Raw genomic sequence first — 18,860 nt, 5'->3', positions numbered from 1 at the left:
GAGCCACAGTACACTGCCTTAAAAGCTTTAAAATCTATTAGACTATGTATTATTTCTTCCTCCATCTGTTCTTACTTTGGTCTCCTGAAGATATGCCCGTACTGTGTGCATGCCAGGCCCACGGTGGGAGTGTAGACAATTGGCATGAGATTCTCAATTTCCTCCTCTAGTACTCTATAAAACAATTTCTCGTTTCTCTCCTGGATTCCCATGATGTAGATGTACCTAGACAAACAGACAGAGGAATGGCAGTTTCACTGAACATATGAAAACCAGGTCATTCAGTGCATTCCCCAAGCCAGTATCTTCCCATGTTCTTTTCTTACTGCAATTAATCAAATGCTTGAATTCAGGAGCTGCTGTCCTAGAGCTTGCCTGTCACAAATATAAGTAAGTAACACAGGCTAAATGAGCCAAATTGTCTTTGTCTTTATAGAAGCAAGAGCCAGCAGCACCTAGTGATAGGAGGTTACAATAGAAGGTGTAACGTGCCAATAAAACCCTTCAAATTCTTCTATCAACCAAAAGGGATCAAAACTGTCTTTGCAGAAAGCTGGTTCTAATGGAGAGAGCTTCAGAGTGCCTCCTTATTAAAAGGACTCAGCCTAGTAGTTTTATTAGGGAGCTGGTTACAAGGAGGGAGTTTTCTGAATTTCACTTTATTCCAGCAACAGTAATTAACAAGCACTGTTAATACATCAAAATAGAAAACTCTTACTCTATCCTGCAGTGCATTTTGTAAGGTATAAGCAACTTTATTTTTATTTTTTAATTTTTTTAAGTGGACCCCCATCCCACCCACCCCTCCTTACTTCTGCAAGGGATCAGCCATTTTCTCCAGGTTTCTTTTAAAGCGCATGGCTTGAATTTCCTGGGTCTCTATTTTGGGAGGCAGTAGTCCCTGCAGGCCCAGGAGCTGTCTTTCTTTCAAAGTGAATGCCATCCCCTGGAATGGAGAACATTTACAAATGTTTAATACAGTTACAGGCACTCAAGGTTTTAAAGCTGAGAATAAAAACAAGCATTACCCATATTTATTTATGGGATTCGGCTGTACCGTTATAGCAACTTTGTTTAGCTGGCTTTCATAGTCAAGTCATGGCCTTTTTGAATGTAGACAGTGCATTTCATTTAATTTTAAAATAAAAGCATTACCAAATAATAGTACACCCTTCACTGGGTCTTTGGTATTGGTACAGTTTTTTTTTTTTTTTCCCTCTCAGTCAGGCTCCCTGACCTGTTCAAATCTATATAAAAGGAATACAAGATGCACAAATAGGTACCCCTACTTAAACAATAGAACCCTGATTAGAGGGCATTACTGTTTGTAATTTTGATTAAATCAGCGTTTTTATTGCCATTAGAAACTGGTAAACAGTGGTTCTATTGTTATTTTAAACAATTTAAATCTCCAATTTACAGGCTCATTTATGACTTAAAGTTTTTTTGCCTTCTGTTTTAATTAAAAAAGGTCAACATTCTCTCTGAAAGCTCTGTGGTAAACAACTGTGTGCCTGCAATGCAGCTTCCTGATTTCTGAGGTTTCTAATCTCAAAATAGTGAAATATTATCTGACTGTACAAACAGGCAGTGCCATTTCGAAAACAGCAAACTACAACTGGCATTTCTTATCACTGGACTTTATCAATGGGTCCTTGTAAGAGTCATACACCACTCCCAAGTATTTAGTCAAGTACCTAATACAGCACATCCTGCCTGCACTATCTGTGCTTGATAACCAGGGAAACACGTGACTCGGCAGAATACAGTAGTGTAGCCTGTCAAAGCCAAGGCAGAATAGGTCTTTCACCTGTTACAGGGGGTTTTCACTATGTACCATCTTTGTACAGAACCTCAAAACACCAGCTGCCTTTATTTTAACAACATACAGTAGAACCCCTCAATCAACTGAATTGGTTCAAGGGATCCATCGAATATGTCAAAATATTGTATCTCAGTGGATTATACTACATTGTAGAGGCTTTATTTAACGTCGAGCATTACAAATGTCAGGTGTCAGTTTGTCTAAAACACCAAAGTACGCTACTGCACATATACTATGCAAAGAAAACCAGTGAAAAGGTTGGCAAAACAAAGCATATATTATATATATATACATATATATAAAAAATGGTATTTGGCAATTTACAAAATAACATTCTAAAAACAGTTCTTACCATGTATTCTCAATCTATGCCAAAGTGCTCTGTTAACCCGGGACAATCAACAAGAAAGCGTGCATATAAACTTTCTTTTCTTTAACATGGTTAAACTGGGCAGTTTTTTTTTTTTTTTTTTTTTACTGCAACTGAATCTATTCTGTACTGCGAAGAATGGAATTTACAGTTTTAGACCTATAATAAAATGTGCACTGATCAGTTTCCATCAGTACCATCCAGTTGGTAGCAGCAATGTGTAAATGACACGTGCCAGTGGTCCATCGGTTAATAGAGGACATCGTATCTTGCAGGATCGGATAGGACAGGTTCCACTGTACCATTTATAAAACAGGATTGGCTTGAAACAAGTAGAAACAACACACAAAATCATAAAGGTGGCTGACTTTTAGGGGGCTGGAAAAACTCCCACCAATGCAGAGTTCTTAAACAACCCTAAAAATTCCAGCCATCCCTGGAATGCTGTCATGTAAAGGACACTCCACGTAATAGACTCCTTAATGTTGCTTGGAAAGAAAAAAAAAAATATGTGGGGCAATAGTGTTCCGTGTTTTTGGTTTTTATCTTTTAAAAAAAATTCTGGAAATTTTTCAGTTTATTGTACATATATTAAAATAGGGATAAAATCTGTACAAAAGTTTAATTGAAACATCGGTAAAAATCAGGGCAAAAAAATCTCAGAAAAAAACACTTTACATGTGGAATATGATGAGGAGCAGTTCTGGTTTCTGATAAGGTTTGTCCCTGGCATGTACTGTATGATGAAGGAGAATCTGTGCAAGTATCTGGGCAATCGCTGTGCATACAGAAGGTATGAACATGACATCGGCACAAAACAAGCCAGGTTTATTCACCTTCAAATCATAAAAGAAAATTGACAACTAAAGCATCACTATTTTCTGTCAAATATTTACTATTAAGATTGTCGGCGTTAGGCAGTGTTTTACTACAGATAGTACTTTCACACAATGTCACCAATACATACCTCTCTGCAATAAACAGCGGCTGTCTAACAAAGCACAGCGCTCTGACAAACTTATTAATACAGTCATTCTGTGCTTTCTTATCGTGTGTAAAAGCAGAATAAATGGATTGCTTGTCTCTCAGTTCACTTTCTTCTTTTAGTTTAATGTTTCTCTTATTTTTCAGTATGTTCTTTTATTATCAGCGTGATCATGTGCCTCAGTGCAGCAGTATTTGCAGTGCTATGCATTCTCTGCCTCATCTGACCCACTTCTGCTATTTTTGCTTTTTGCGTACTTTGAAACATTTGTTTTCTTTTGAATATTCATAAATTGATTTACGTTCTCTCCATTCTTCATCCACTAAAAACATAATATTTGTGTCAGTATTTCAATTTAGTTTTTGATCAAGCTAGTAGTTACTATGCCCAGCAATTCCCTGCTGTAATTAGGTTGCTGCAAACTTTCTCTTGCAACCACTTGCGATAAGGTACAATTATCTGACTTTGACTGGCCAACATAATCTGGTATTAATGTGTTTGTGACATGACCACATTTGAATGTTATTTGACATCTGACACCTAAACGTCTGCTGTATCCACCTAGGATGAAGAGTAGGGCTGTTTATTACAATGTCGGAATCAAAATAAAACAGCATTTTAATCAAAATATTGTGCATTTCCTAGAAAATAGTACCGGGAAAATATTGAATAGACAAAAGTCGGGTATAAATCAGTAAAAAAAAAAAAACTGACGTCCAGTAAAAAAAAATAAATCCTGTAATTTTCGGTAAAATCCGGAATAAACTGGAAACACAGAACACTAACAGGGCTCGCAGAATTTTGGTAATGGTACTTGCCCTTCGGGCCTGTCCATTGTAGACATTTGGTTGTCCAAAAAAATGTCAAGTTGCCCGGAATTGACATATGGACTGTGATTTGTACAAAATACACTGCACTTAATATAGGTACAGTAACTCAGGGTTCATACACTTTTTCAACATCAAAATTCCATACTTTTTCCAGATTTCCATTTGTTTTTCCCAGACTTGTGTTTTAGTTAGTTTCTACTAGTTTTTCAACAGTTTTCCACACAGGCGGGCAGCCGCAGAGCATTGTAGCTTTTTGATCCAGACCAGAAGTTGCTCCTGGTTTTCTAAAAGTATTTGTCAGAATCTGGAGGTGCATATCTAGCAAGAGACGATGCAGGTATGCAAAAGAAGTATGATACAATCTAAGGAATGTCCAATATTTGAGAACTACGTTGCATTATTTACAAAAAAGAATACTACAAAGTTGTATACTGCAAGTATACTTGTTCCAAAATAGGATAGTATAATGGTACCAATAGTATAGTAAAACCAGACAATTTTGGCACAAGTATACTTGCAGTATGTTACTTTTTTTATAAGGAATGATATTGGATTCTGATCCAGACTTCTTTATACCCTCTGTTAAATGTTGAACACTATGGGAGGTGAAAAATAACAAATGTGCACACATTATATATTAAAATGTGAAAGCGTCATGTGTTAAGCATATAAGTCAAATACTAAATACAGTACACCCTCGCTATAACAACCCTGTTTGGGTCCAAAGCCTTTTGTTCGCTATAGTAAAAGGACAATCCAAAATGAACAATATAAGCTGCTGGAGCAAGTTAAGGAAATCATCTTGGATAAAGGCATTCGCTAAATTATTAATAATATTAGTACTGCTTTATTCTTCGATTTTCTTTATTATTATTACAGTATTTGTCACTACTATGACTACTAATAATAACAGCAACGAGATTGTGAATAAAAGTAGAATTACAAGTACATTACCTATTTGTGGCATGCTGCATCTAGTATTCTGGCTATATCCTATTAATTGAAGAACACAGTACAACCCCCCCCCCCCCCCCCAAAAAAAAAAAAAAAAAGTTTCAATTTTGTTTCAATTGTACTGTAAAGTACAAGCAAGCTCCATACATTTAAAATAAAATTACCGGTACATTCTAATCACATTAAAGAAATGAAAAAAGCGATGTCAACATGCTACATGCTAAATCTGAGTCTGTGATAATAACTACTGTATTCGATGTTTTATTTATTTTTTTCCTGCGTTGGTAAATAACGTTAACGATTTAATAAAGGTAACATCAAGATAACAAAATGTAAATCTTGGTGAGCAGAGTACTGTAGCTTGTAATTCCAGTCTGTAACTTCGTTAAAAAAAAACATAGCCTCAATATAAAAGTATGTATTTTTGGTGGTCGTAGTGTCCGTTTTAACCTTCGCTTCACTGGAGCAGACACAGTCATGTCATGTGACTTATACCAGCGCACTGATTAGATAGATAGGCAATCCTTGCGGGATTTGGTCACAAGCAATGTGTACGTGTACATCACCCCGGAAATCACTCAAGCATTACCAATGAAAAACATTGGTTCCACTCAACATGTTTTACCGGGATGATCTATGAGCGGAAACTCGATTGAGAAACTGCTGTTTGATTAAAGCAGAGAACGTTATCTTGTTATAGAGTAAAAAATCTGATTGCCCATTGGGCAAGCAGCCAAAAAAAAACACACTGTCCGACATATTTTTTTGGTTGTCCTGGAACGTCGGACTAGCGATTTTGCAAGACAACTTTGTAAAGGACAATGCCTACTATTCCAGTTCCTGGACTTGGTCTCTTAGTAACGCAATGGTGACATTTAACTGAAACTGCTTCCAGTGGCACAAAATATTAACATTTACTTGTACAAATTATACCCACAAGAAGATCAGATCCCTCCACTGTGTGCTAGGAATAGATGCGTGGGAGAGCGCTGTCTGTACTGGGCGATATAATTTTTTGGCTGCTATTTGGTTCTGTCAAGTATCTTGTTGTTGTGCTTCTCTTTCAGCTGACACAGTGACTCACCATCAGACTCTATATGTGTTGAAGTGCAGACCTTCATGCATCCAAGGGATAAATAAGAGCAGCCAGAGCTGCATTATAACAAACACAGAAGCTTCAAGAAAAATTACTCTACACCCTAAAATAAGTGTAGTCATACAGTTGTAGTCAAAAGTTTACATACCCCAATGGAAATTTATCATTTCTAGAAATTTCTCCATAACAAATCATTTTAGGAAAAACCTTTTGTAGCAAAAGTTTTGCTTTTGTGGATGAGGAAAAAAATTACAATTTTGCAAAATTCCAAAAATGCTAATTCAAAAGTATTCATGCCCTTTGATGCTATGTTTGTCTACAAGGTGCTAGAAATTTCAATATGATAATGCAGAACCTAATTCTAGAACAGTCTAGAAAATGCTGGATTGTAGGTGAACGTTCTTAGAGAACATAAAAGGGTTAGGCTTAGGACTATTACTGTCATTACTGATAAGTCAATATGGGAAAAAGTAAAGAGCTCTCTGAAGACCTTAGGCAGAAAAGTATTTACTGTCAAAGCTGGAGGACGACAAGATTTCCAAGCATTTGACTATCCCAATTTCAACTATTGTTTCTATTATCAAGAAGTGCAAGCCTAATCCTACTGTCACAATGTTCCCTTGGTCTGGAAGAAAGAAGGTTCTTTCACTAAGAATAAGCAGAAGAATTGTGAGGAAGGTTAATAACAATCTGAGATTGACTGCCAAAGATATTCAAAGTGAATTGGCTGCAAACAGGACTGGGGTTTCCATTTCAACTATAGGTCAGGTATTGCAGTATTTCAATGGTCGCAGGCCAAGGAAAAAGCCACTCTTAGGAAAACGTCAAATCGCTTAAAGTTTGCAAAACGGCATTTGAATGATGAATATGAGTTCTGGTCAAAGGTTTTGTGGAGTGATGAAACAAAAATTGAGCTATTTGGTCACGCTGATAGTCGTTACGTTTGGAGAAAGTTTGGTGAGGCGTACAAAGAAAAGAACGCCACACCTACTGTCAAGCATGGAGGTGGCAATATCCCTCTATGGGGCTGTTTTTCCTCTAATGGCAGAAGAAATTGAGCTCCAATACATGGTAAAATGGATTTCATAGCATACCAAAAGATATTGGGAAAATCACTTCAAACCCGCCACTACAAAACTTAATCAACCAATACAGGTCGTCACTGCTTTAAATCGGGACGCCTCGGGAGAAGAAAAAAATATCCCGAATAAGCGGCTGTCCCAATTAAACAAGAGACATCACATTTCTTTGTTTCTAAATGAAAAGAAAAATAATAAAATCACATCACATCACATTGTGAACAAATGTCACCATTTAAAATACAAGTCAATTGTATTAAATTAAATCGCTGTTTTCTATCTCTGCATGAAATGAAAAAGATAGAAAATCACCTCTCAAGGTGAGGCACCTGCGATGTTGACATGCCAACTTTCTATGCAACAGCAGCCTGAGAAACCACAGGAGACGACTCCTCCTTCAGGAGTTCAACATAGTTTATGCAAGTTACAGGGTAATCACGTACTCACTGCACTGTGCTACGTGAAGCTGTCTTGCTCTGAAAAGCAATCTCTGTTCATCAGAGACCCCCTACAGCCTGGAGATCGCTGGTTCGAATCCAGACTATGGCAGGGCATGTTTCGGAGGGTGTGTGTGTCTGCCGCTGTTTCGCGAATTCGGCGCGGGGGTTGCAGCGGTGGACCGAGAGCAAGACATACAGGGTTCGACATTAATCGTGGCCCAGGGCCGGTAGAGAGCACAGTTTGGCCGGTAGATATGAAGCACCACTGGCCCGACTGGGCTGGTTATATTTAATTAGTATAATATATTATACTAACCATGGCCTGGGGTCGGTAGAGAGAGCAGTTTGGCCAGCAGTTATGAAGCACCACTGGGCTGGTTATATTTAACTAGTATGTATATTATGTGTGTGTGTGTGTGTGTGTGTGTGTGTGTGTGTGTGTGTGTGTGTGTGTGTGTGTATATATATATATATATATATATATATATATATATATATATATATATATATATATATATATATATATATATATATATATATATAGTGCATATGGCTTCCGTTTCATGAATCCAGGAAAATTGGCCAGTGTCCAAAAAGCTGAAAATTTATTATTATTATTTTAAAAGCATAAAACTACTAGCTAATCCCAACTTTCCCGCCGGCGTCATATTTGTTGTACAGTCAGAATCTGAGTCTACGTACCAAAGTGCTGTGTAGGTACTCGTTCCCGCGGCAAATCTTTTACAAGTCAAGTTTTCTACAACTAAGCAGTAAATAAGCCAAAAGAAAAGTGCTGAAATCAATAAATCATAAAGAATGTAATTATGAAAAAAAAATGAAGACGAACATTTAGTGGTGGAGGCTTCATTATGATGAAAAAAAGGGTAACGTTCTGCCTTGTTTGGCGTCAGTTTCCGAGACTTGTAGATAAAACAGTAGCTTTATTTGTTGTGAATTCAACATTCCGTTGACATCCTATCCAGTCTCACAGTAAGATGTCCCGGTCGACGCCCAGATATGCAATGAAAAATCTGATTGATCCGATGTGTTCAGGTCAGAAATGCCATTCATAATCTTTGGACTCGTTGGTATCCCTCAGCAAGATTGGCGCCGATTTGGGAGGGGCTACAAGCGACAACGCTGTAAGCAGGATTGTTATTATTTTGTATTATGAATGTTGTTTTGATTGTGTTTATTATTAGGATTAGGGATGGGAATTTCGAATAGTTTCCTATTTGAATACACAGGGTGCAACATTTTTATGTATTAGATTACCCGAACTCTGTTCCCTTAGGCCGGGTTTACACTGCACGATTTTTGCAATCGGGAGATGTAGCACAACTCATACTTACCTATTGAGCTACGATTTCTCACTGTAGATCGGGGATTGCAAGCTACACAAACTACACGAGATATCTTGCTTCGGACTGCGCCTATTTTCAGTGCAGAATCGTAGACATCATTCTGGAGAATCGTGAACTCAAACGAGGAGGCGATCGCTGTTGTCTGTGCATTGTTTCTCAGAAAAAAAGAAGAAAACGTGGAGAAGATCCATTTGGACGCGCAATTGGCTTAATAGACGTGGCCAGTACGGACTGATAATAATAATAAAATCTAATCTGTTCAAATTGCAACACTCACTCGTAGTACAAAATATTTATTAGATTAAAAGATTGGCGTCAAGCGATCTTCATCAAAATACCAAATTGTAATGAATAATTTGAAGACTTTTAAACTAATAAATATTTTATACTATGAGCAAGTGTTGCGCTTTTGAACAGACTAGAATACAATAATAGTAGGCTACTACAAGTTTGTTATAGGTTTAAATAGGCATCAACGTAATATACATTGTCTCTATTTCTCACACACACAGACGCGCACCCCTCCTCGTATTTAGAATAAATTAGCAATATAGGCATACAGTAGGGGTTTGAAAGGGATATTGAATACGAGTGACTAGAAATTGATTGCCATGAGCGCACACACTACCACACACAGTATCTGCTTCGGCGTTAACAAGTTATAACAATTATTTACTTAACAGGTATCTTCAATGAGCGAACATGATAGGAAATGTCACTTATGTCAAAGAGGGGCACAACCTTTCTCTTTGTCGCCATTGTTTCTAGCTTGGCCTATTGGCTGTTGGCAGCATTCGTCAAGAAATCGGCCTGTAGCCCCTCACACACTTCACAGATTGCTTTGTCGGGAACTAAAGTTTTCTGACATGTTAGAAATTTGTCGGGACGTCGTAATAGCGTCGGGAGCTCGCAGAAGCTATTAACCAGGCATCATAGACCCTCTCACACTTATCGGCGATTTTGTCCCCGACAACCTGAATTTGTCCCAGATTAAGAAATTAGTCGCCAACTCCTCAGCTCGTCGCGATCAGCAAAAATCGTGCAGTGTAAACCCGGCATTACAGTGTAAGCTGGTAAAGTTTAGCCAGGTTCACAAAGTGTTCAAATAATGTCCAAGACGAGATTTCTTCGTTCAAGTAACCTATTTCCTTAGGCACAAGTTTTTCCTTGTTTACTGAATTAAAATACAGAACTCAATGTGCAGCAACGTCACAGCGCGTATCTCTTCCAGTTAAAGCAACAGTAGCATAATATTGCGCAAACCACCAAATAATAATTTTTGCTGTAGTGTATTCAGAATAAAATAACACCTATCATATAGTAACCTAAATATTCTACATCTGTTTAATTCTAAAAAATAATATTTATAAAATAATCTTATTAGTGCAGATATTGTAACCTGACCAAAGCAATAGAAAATACATTCCAACAGTAAAATAGTTTAACATTACTAATAACAACTAGCCATCAAGTACTGACATCAGATGAATCTAAGTCGAGTTACTTTGTTTATTCAATACCCTGTAAATAACTCAAAACAAGGATACCTGGTTGTACTTTTAATGGTCAGTGCAAATGTTGCCGTTACTCTCTCCATTCAACAAAAGTCGACAGTAGATGTTTTTTACATTGAACTACAGTCCACAGTTAAAAAATGACTCCTTTCCAACTCCAAGTATCTTGCCTTTTCTTATAGTCACTGCGTTGTTGTGCTTAACATTTAGTATATCTTTATATTCATCATAACGTTAAATTAGCTTTCTAATTTCAATGTTACCCAAGTAAGGATTACCATACTTCTTTTAGCACTTGTATACATGTTTAATGGCTGAAGTAACATATATTGAAAGGCTCTGTTTAGCCACTTTCTTTTGAGAAGTGGGCTCTCTTTGGTTACCACACACAGTTAGAAACATACTGAAAATAAAAAAAACAAAGTGAAAAAATATATAAATACATTGGGCCAGATAAAATTGCATCCGGGCCAGTAAAAACACAAGCTCAGTGGCCCAAGGGGCCATTAGTTAAAAATCTAAACGTAAAGCCCTGACACATAATTGACGACCCCAAATTGGGAAAAAATTATGTAAAAAAATCCATTGGTGACGACTAAATTAAAAAAGCAACGCCCCAATTAAATGGCATAAATAGCATTGGGAAGAACCATCTCCCAGTGTTGTATCCAATTGAAGCAGACATCCCCATTATCAGTATCCCGATTAAACAGCGCTGGCTGTACTATTCAAAATACTTTATGGTAAACAACCAATACTAGAAAAAAAGAGACTGGAAATACCAACTAATGTCCCATCCCAGCTTATGCCTGATGGGATCTCTTCCATCAATTCAGTACATGCGTACCTTGTTTGTTCTTGGATTCAGCATAAGCGGCTTGCCCTTCTCTTTGGTGTGTAAAGTGCGGGACACACAGGCACACGGCCGGACCGCCACCCTCAGTCTGGACAGCATCGTTCACAGGGTTCAACCTGGCAAGAAAGGAATAACGAGAGGGTGGGGACAGAACAGTACTGAATCTCTGTAGAGATAATCTCTGTAGAGATAAAAAACAAAACAAATTCCTGTCAGAAATTAAAATGTGTAAACTGAACCACTGGCAAGTTCTGCGATACTCCCACAACATTCATGGAGCATCCTCTAGAAACAGCATATTCTCCCATTAGGAACATTGTACTATTTATAGGATACTCGATGAATGTTCTTCAAGTACTGTAGTTATTCCATGAATGAGGATGGCTGCATAACTGACAAGCAAGTGAGATGTTTGGACTTTCACGAAGTATTCGGTTTATATAAAATAGTACAATGTACAGAAAATACTAATAGTATGTTTAAACCTAAATTAGTCCGATAAATTTGGAGAAAACTTATTTGCAGAGCAACGTGTCGGTACAGTACTTTTGAGAACAGGACTTCTGTGAATAGAGCCTGTAGCAGTGTGTTCCCTCAAACAGCCTTTGTCCATAGAGGGTTAAAGATACCACTGACTCCATTCAATGAGCCACATAATTATTTTTTGAGGATATAACAAAGAATGCCGTGGAATTGTTACATTATAAAATCAAGGATTATGTTTCCTGAAAACAAAGAACAGTGTTTAATCAGCACAAAATCATGATCAAGTCAACAGTAAAAGTAATTGGAGGTGAACTGCTGTTAATACACTGAATCTCTAGCCATATAAAGACTACTGTAAATCCTCTTAATATACATACATAAATAAATAAATAAAACACACCATTATACAACCAATTGGAGCTAGATACGTAAAGGTCTATACTAAGAATTCATATCAATCTAGAGACATTTGGGTCCTATTCTGAAGTGCAAAGGCAAATTAATCAGGGAATGGAAACAATTTAACAATCTCAAAACTACTCCGAGCAAAAACTGAACCGCTCTATCCTGAAACAAAGTTGCCTTTCCAGTTAACACAAATCCTTGTTTCTTTTGTATCAGTAATAAAAGTGAAAAGGCAACAAACAAAAGATATATCTGTACATTAGTAATCAGAATCATTAAATAGTCTTGTGGCAGTGCGAAGGCCTGCACAGTGGTAAATTAGTGTTGGTGTGGTTTATATGTGGGAATGGGTTTATTTTGTGTCGTTTTGGGACTTGATTAGTTTGATTGTATTATTGTTTACAGGCGGGCGCTCGATTGAGACCTGCTGCCTGCTATGTTTGGTTGAGGGGGAATGGCAGCAAGTGACTGGCTGTGCTGGTCTTCAATCAGCAGGTGGGCGGGTCTCGACCGACTGTCCGTCAGTTTAAAAACATCCGCTGGAGATAGCTCGGCTGCAGCAAGGCCTGCCGTTTTCACAGCACCTTTGATTTATAGTTTGTTGTACTGTTTTATTTTGCACTTTTTGTACAGCTTGCTGTATTTGTCCTCTGTACGTTACCATCGCTGGTAACGTCCCATGACCACCTTTATTTTACTTTCGTTTTCTGTTTGTGCGAGAATAAAACCTGTGCGCCTGTGCCGGCGTTTCAACACCACGTCTGTCTCTCTGTATGCTTGAACAGCGGCAACCCCACACGAGTAAGACCCTGTCACAAGTCTCCACACAAAAATCAGTGTATACATAAAAACAATGCATAAAACAATGAATAGTTCCCAAACCATGAAAACGAACTGACCCAAAGAAACTGCTCTCTGTTGGAATCTCACCCACATTCACCCACATTAACATATGAGCTCTTTAAAGGCCTGACACATTCTGCCACATCAGGTGCTCAAAAATGCTACAAAAGCTTTTTTTTTTTTTTTTTCCTGTGGCCTTTGCATATGCTTGTATACAGCATATCTATACTTCCCTTTTTCATTAAGATGAACACACTTGACCTTTATTCCCCGAAGCGAAAATGAGAGCAAAAAATGAGGTATTTTTTAGCACATGCTGACTTGCACAGTGCAGTATAATAGGACGGTGTTGAAGTACTGCAAAAATCACGTGAATGTCTTGCACAAGAATACAGTAGATGGGGTCGCCGCCATAAATGCTAGCAATTAAAGACAATCCGAATTGAATAGCACACAGCATGTTGTACTTTTAACAGACATTAAGGATAGCATTAAGAAATAATATATGCTTTCTGGTATAAATGAACAGACACTAATTACCACAATGTCAACGCTGTCTCTTTAATTTAAAACTCTTGCACAGTTCTTCTTTGAACTGGTTTTATGAATAACTTATCTCAAAATGTTATTTAAAACCTGTATGCAAAACCTACCTGCTACACCAAGGAATGTTAACATACTATTAGAATAAACCTGCATCTCTAGTGCTCACACACCACTGCAGAAACTGATCTCTTCATTAGGCCATTTTACATGTTGGTTTGTTTCATGTGAATGGACAATGAGAGTTAAAACTTGGCGGGGAAAAGCTTGTGAAAATGTCCCAAAAAAGGTCTCCGTATTTTACTGTGAAAGTCTCAATTTCTTGTGAGATTCCAGGAAATGCTTGTGAAATCAACGCCCACTTATGTAAACACAAGTTCCTCGTGAAAATGTTAATTAGCTTGTTCAAGTCCTTTCCTAAAGCTGTTATAAAAGTTACCATGGTCCAAAGATGGCAGCAGAGAAATTAATGTTTTGTTTGCAGTATTTCCTTTATCAGATTGATGTTGCACATAACCCTACTTTTTTTCTCTGTCTTTCCTAGAACTTTGCATAAGGCTAATCATACATGGATCTAAAATGTGTTAGGAAAGTACAGGTAGTGGAAAAAAAATTGAAACCCCTGGGTAAATGAGGGATATCAAGTATATTGACAACAAGGACTTCCACACAGGTAGGTCTCATGCGTTAATTAAGCAAATAACATCCCAGCATGCTCAGGGTCACGTATAAAAATGCTGGACAGGCCTGGTTGCCTATAATTATGGCTAGCATGGCTGCAACAGGAGACCTAAGTGACTTTGAAAGAGGAGTGATTGTTGGGGCCTGTTTGGCAGGAGCTTCAGTGACGAAGATAGCTCAACTTGCTGATATTGCATTAATTCGAAGTGCAAGGCAAAACAGGCGAGCAAATGCAGATCAATTGACTGCAAATTTCAACCTGGGGTGCGAGCAGCCAGTTTCATCACAAACGGTCCGTGCTGTGCACAAACCACTCATCACACCTGACAAAGCACGTTTTGTGAGTCCAGTGGTGCAAAGAGCACAGGCAATGGACTACCAAGCAGTGGAGAAATGCGATATGATCAAATGAATCGTCCTTCACCATGTTCTTGACAAATAGACGAGTGCACGTGTGGCACCAACCTAAAGAACTCCTCAGTCCTGAGTGCTTGGTTCCAACAGTGAAGGGTTCTGGTCGTTCCATAATGTGGGCGCATTTTCCTGGCATGATTTCCCTTAGAAGGCAAGGTCAATGGTAATCGCTCCTTAATGGATCTGAATAATCCTCTTCACCCCATGTTGCAGCATTTCTTTCCTGTTGGCGAGGGTGTCTTCCAGGATGACAGTGCCCCCATCCACAGAGCACGTGTGGTCACCCAATGGTTTGATGAGCATGACACTGATGTTATCCATATGTCATGGCCTTCTCAGTCACCAGATCTGAACCCAATCGAACATTTATGGGATATTCTGGAACAACGTCCGAGACAGCGTTTTCCACCTCTATCAACCAGGCGTGAGTTGACTGACTTTCTCGTGGAAGAATGGTGCCACATCCCTCCTGCAGAATTCCAGAGGCTGGTATTCTCTATGCCACGGTGCATTCAGGCCGTACTGGCCGCACGTGGTGGCCCAACGCCCTATTAAGTGACTTTAAATTGGGGTTTTCATATTTTTTTTTATCCACTATATATATATATATATATATATATATATATATATATATATATATATATATATATATATATATACATACACACATACAGTACACATACACACAGACACACACACACACACACACACACACACACAGTAAGAGCCACCTTACACAAACACAGTGCATCACCTTGTAGTATTTGATTACTGGTACTTTTTAGAAATGTAAAATACTATATCGTCAGAATCTCTGCATGTAATGATTATTTGTTTTTAGAAATTAACCCATGTGCAATGTGATGTGGATTTCCTTGCAGCTGGCATTTCCTATAACGTGCTAAAATGTGTTCAGTATGCTGCCCTGTATTCTGCATGGGTCAGTGCTGTCGCTACTCAGTTTTAAAGGTTAGGCGACTCTGGTTACCACTCCTCATTACTGACTTGGAATAGCATCACAACGAGTGTGCATGCATTATTTTTTCTCAGTGGTTCATGGAAAAGGGGAATTTTAAACTAGTAACAACTGCAAGGACATCTTTTGAAAACTGTCCTAAGAGTCACTTGGGTAATTTCAAAAAATAAATAAATAAAAAAATATTGACTGGCCAATATTCTAATTAAAATCACATCACGCAAAGACAGTTAGTCAGTCCTTCAAGACATACTCTCAACTGGTCCTGAAAAGGCTTCATGGCCAGTCAGTGTATTTTTTAAAAAAGTAATTGGATTTTACCTTTTAATCTAGTAATGGTATGAACCAGTATTTGCCACGTAGAAAGAACATCAGTGAGTACTGATGGACTACAGTATCACGATTTTACAACCTTAGAAATAATACAAGTTGATTAAAGTGAAACTAGGTAAATTCAAGAGACCATCACTACTTTGTCATGTTAGGCTACTGCAGTTTTTTTACAGCTCAAAATGATTCTCCTTAAATAAATATATTAACAAAATGACACTGTTTTCATGATATCATCAGTGAACCACATTTTGAGTAAACCCACATTTTTAAATACAAATGCGTGTCAATGTGACTTATGCTTTTTTTATGTAGATTCTGTACATTTTATTCTGACAACAAATAAACAAACAATGTGATTCTACACTGCATTCTATACTTTGATTAAAATAAATATGTATTACAAATATTAACATTAACTACAGTGACTTAATTTCAAATTGTATTTTACCACTGTGTACTGCATAGACACAGCAACGTTATTTATTCACATACTAATATGTCTGTAGCTAGGGTGTTGCTCAGTATAGAAAAGAAGCTTTAATATGCTTACCTACGCAGCTATTTTATAAAACAGCAAACTATATCTCCAATCTCAGTCTAATCCCGTTTGGCTGGTGTGGGTCTACCCCCGGCTTCATCTAGAATGGACTTCTCCACCTAACCAGCAAGAGGGCGGGATCTAACCACTCGAGAGTCCTTGGCCTCAAAGGCGCCAATAACACGCAGTTTTCGACAACATCTGACACTGTGCATTTGGCCATTCAATCTGTACGACTCATACCGGAAGCGCTTATAGCGTGCTGAATTGTGATTGATTTGTGTGTAAACCAATACAGCGTATGGAACGAGACAGGAACTAGCATATGAAATACAGATATCCAGGGCTGGGTCGCTGTTGTTTGTCTGCTGGTGTAATAAGATCTTAATGTTGGGATTTTACACCAATATTACATACTGTGAAAGTGAAAATAGAACCTGAAGTACATTTATTTATACTTGTATTGCTGATGTGAAAGATCCATGTGCCTATTAAAAATATCATTGATATGCCAAATTTGGAGAGTGCTTGAGACCCTGCTGTTTATCCTGAAATGTCTTAGTGTCATCACTTATTTTACAACACTATGCAGAAAGATTAAAGGAGCAGCATTTCAAGACTGAATGTTTCAAACACACAATTAACAAAAAACGAATTGCACAGTACAAAATGACTCGGGATAAAAAATAATTCTGTCTTTTTGGATCTAAAAATGTTTCACTTAAACATACTTATAGTAAAGGAAATTAATTAATTCCAGCGTTCCAGTTTCTCTATGTTCCCACCTGCTATATACATGACAAATTAATTCTGAATTGAAAATAATTTTTACTGATTGTTTCTGTTAACACATCTCCAAAAAAATTTATTTCTATTTTAATTGTCTTTCGAGCTAAATCTTGCAATTCATGGTAATAATACGTCGAGGTCAGATATCGGTGCAATTACAGTACTGTACAGGTATAAAGAATTTTGAAAAATGTACATTGTTTTGCTGTTGCACTTTCAGGTTTAAACCACAAGATGGCACCAAGATATAAGAAAAAAAAAAAAAACATCTTCCTCGTCTTGGTGTCACCCAAAATAAGCACTCCAATGTCAAAGTTTTAGGTTTGTTTCATAAAGTCATAAAGGATTATTTAGAATAACCCATAAGCTTACTGTTTGCTGTCAATACAAGAACCTTGATACAGTAACAAAACAGCCTTGTAATATTAGGTATCCCAAGATTAGTGATAATCAGGGTCTGTGACATCAACATTGCACTGAAAGTCTGTAATCACTAGTTTGAAATGGAGCTAGAAATGTATGCAGGAGTCTCAAACTCCTGGCCTAGTAGTCATATGTGACCCTATACTTCAAGTACTTTATATACTTTTACCATGGTATATGATTTGACAAGCAGGATGAAGGACATTCAGGTATGATGGTATTATACACAATAGTATTAAATAACTCAATAAGTTTTTTTAAGCATGTGAAAAGGCAAATGTTCTAAGGTTTGAATGCATTTTAGCAAGACATAAATTGAAGGTATAAACAGTTCATTTTTAGAGGTTAATTACTGGATTTATATTGTTAAAATAGCTGTTTTCCTTTAGATATTGTAAACTTAATTTATTTGCAAAATAAGTGGAGGGAGTTGCCTTGGAAACAGACTGGCTCATTTGTGCAGGGGCATTGGTTACCATTATTAAAACAGAAACACAAATGCTATATTCAGTGTAAAACAGTGACAGCATGTGACTAGAATGAAACATCCTTATTTTAGCGCTCTATGCAGTAAAGGGTAATCAGTGATTTAACACGATTTTAATACACTTTCCATAGAGCTTTACCATAAACTGCTTTCAGACTATTATTTATTCGAAAGCAAGGCCTGTCCCTGCATTTTGCATCAGTGTTGAATGTGACTGTATTGCTGTTCAGCAGTGTTGTAGTGTGCAGTATTTTAGCGCTATAATCTTATTCTGTAACCACACAGAGGACACTTCTAAAGAAAATACAGCTGACACAGCTTTGCAGCACTCCATAAAAGTTACAGCAACAAATAAGGAATATTTTTGGTTATGACTCCTTTTAAAGCTTTTTGTTCTGCTGTCTTAGCAATGTCACAAGTAATTGATAAAAACTGATATTTTAGATTTTTTTAAGAAGCAAATAATACATTTCAGAATACTGCATTTCTGTTTCACTTTAATCTTAAATAAAGAATAACTGATGGCGTTGCTGTTCTGTTATAATTTTTTTTTTTTAATTTCTTCTGACGTGTGTTGAATTTAAAATAGTTTCAAATTACATTTTCTTGTTTTTTTTTCTCCTGCCTCC

The 18,860-nt window shown here is 37.4% G+C and overlaps 1 protein-coding gene across 3 annotated transcripts in view; it reads right to left on the bottom strand.

The window, feature by feature from the left end:
- The window catches only part of LOC121317816 (NAD-dependent malic enzyme, mitochondrial-like), a 36,607-nt gene extending 19,944 nt beyond the window's left edge, over positions 1 to 16,663 (bottom strand). For 2 of the 3 annotated variants that reach the window (XM_041253928.1, XM_041253934.1), the window contains exons 1-4: positions 16,545 to 16,663; positions 11,305 to 11,429; positions 813 to 946; positions 76 to 225 (exon numbers count right to left, since the gene is read on the bottom strand). In XM_041253928.1, coding sequence (XP_041109862.1) covers positions 76 to 225; positions 813 to 946; positions 11,305 to 11,412 — 392 coding nt within the window. In that variant the 5' untranslated portion in view covers positions 11,413 to 11,429; positions 16,545 to 16,663. The remainder of the gene's footprint in view (positions 1 to 75; positions 226 to 812; positions 947 to 11,304; positions 11,430 to 16,544) is intronic. The other variant, XM_041253922.1, reaches the window with a different exon arrangement.
- Positions 16,664 to 18,860: the final 2,197 nt, after the last annotated feature.

Source organism: Polyodon spathula, chromosome 1, assembly GCF_017654505.1.
Source record: "Polyodon spathula isolate WHYD16114869_AA chromosome 1, ASM1765450v1, whole genome shotgun sequence".
Lineage (NCBI taxonomy): Eukaryota > Metazoa > Chordata > Actinopteri > Acipenseriformes > Polyodontidae > Polyodon > Polyodon spathula.
Note: the sequence above shows the minus strand (reverse complement) of the source record. Positions and strands in the feature narration are given on the sequence as shown.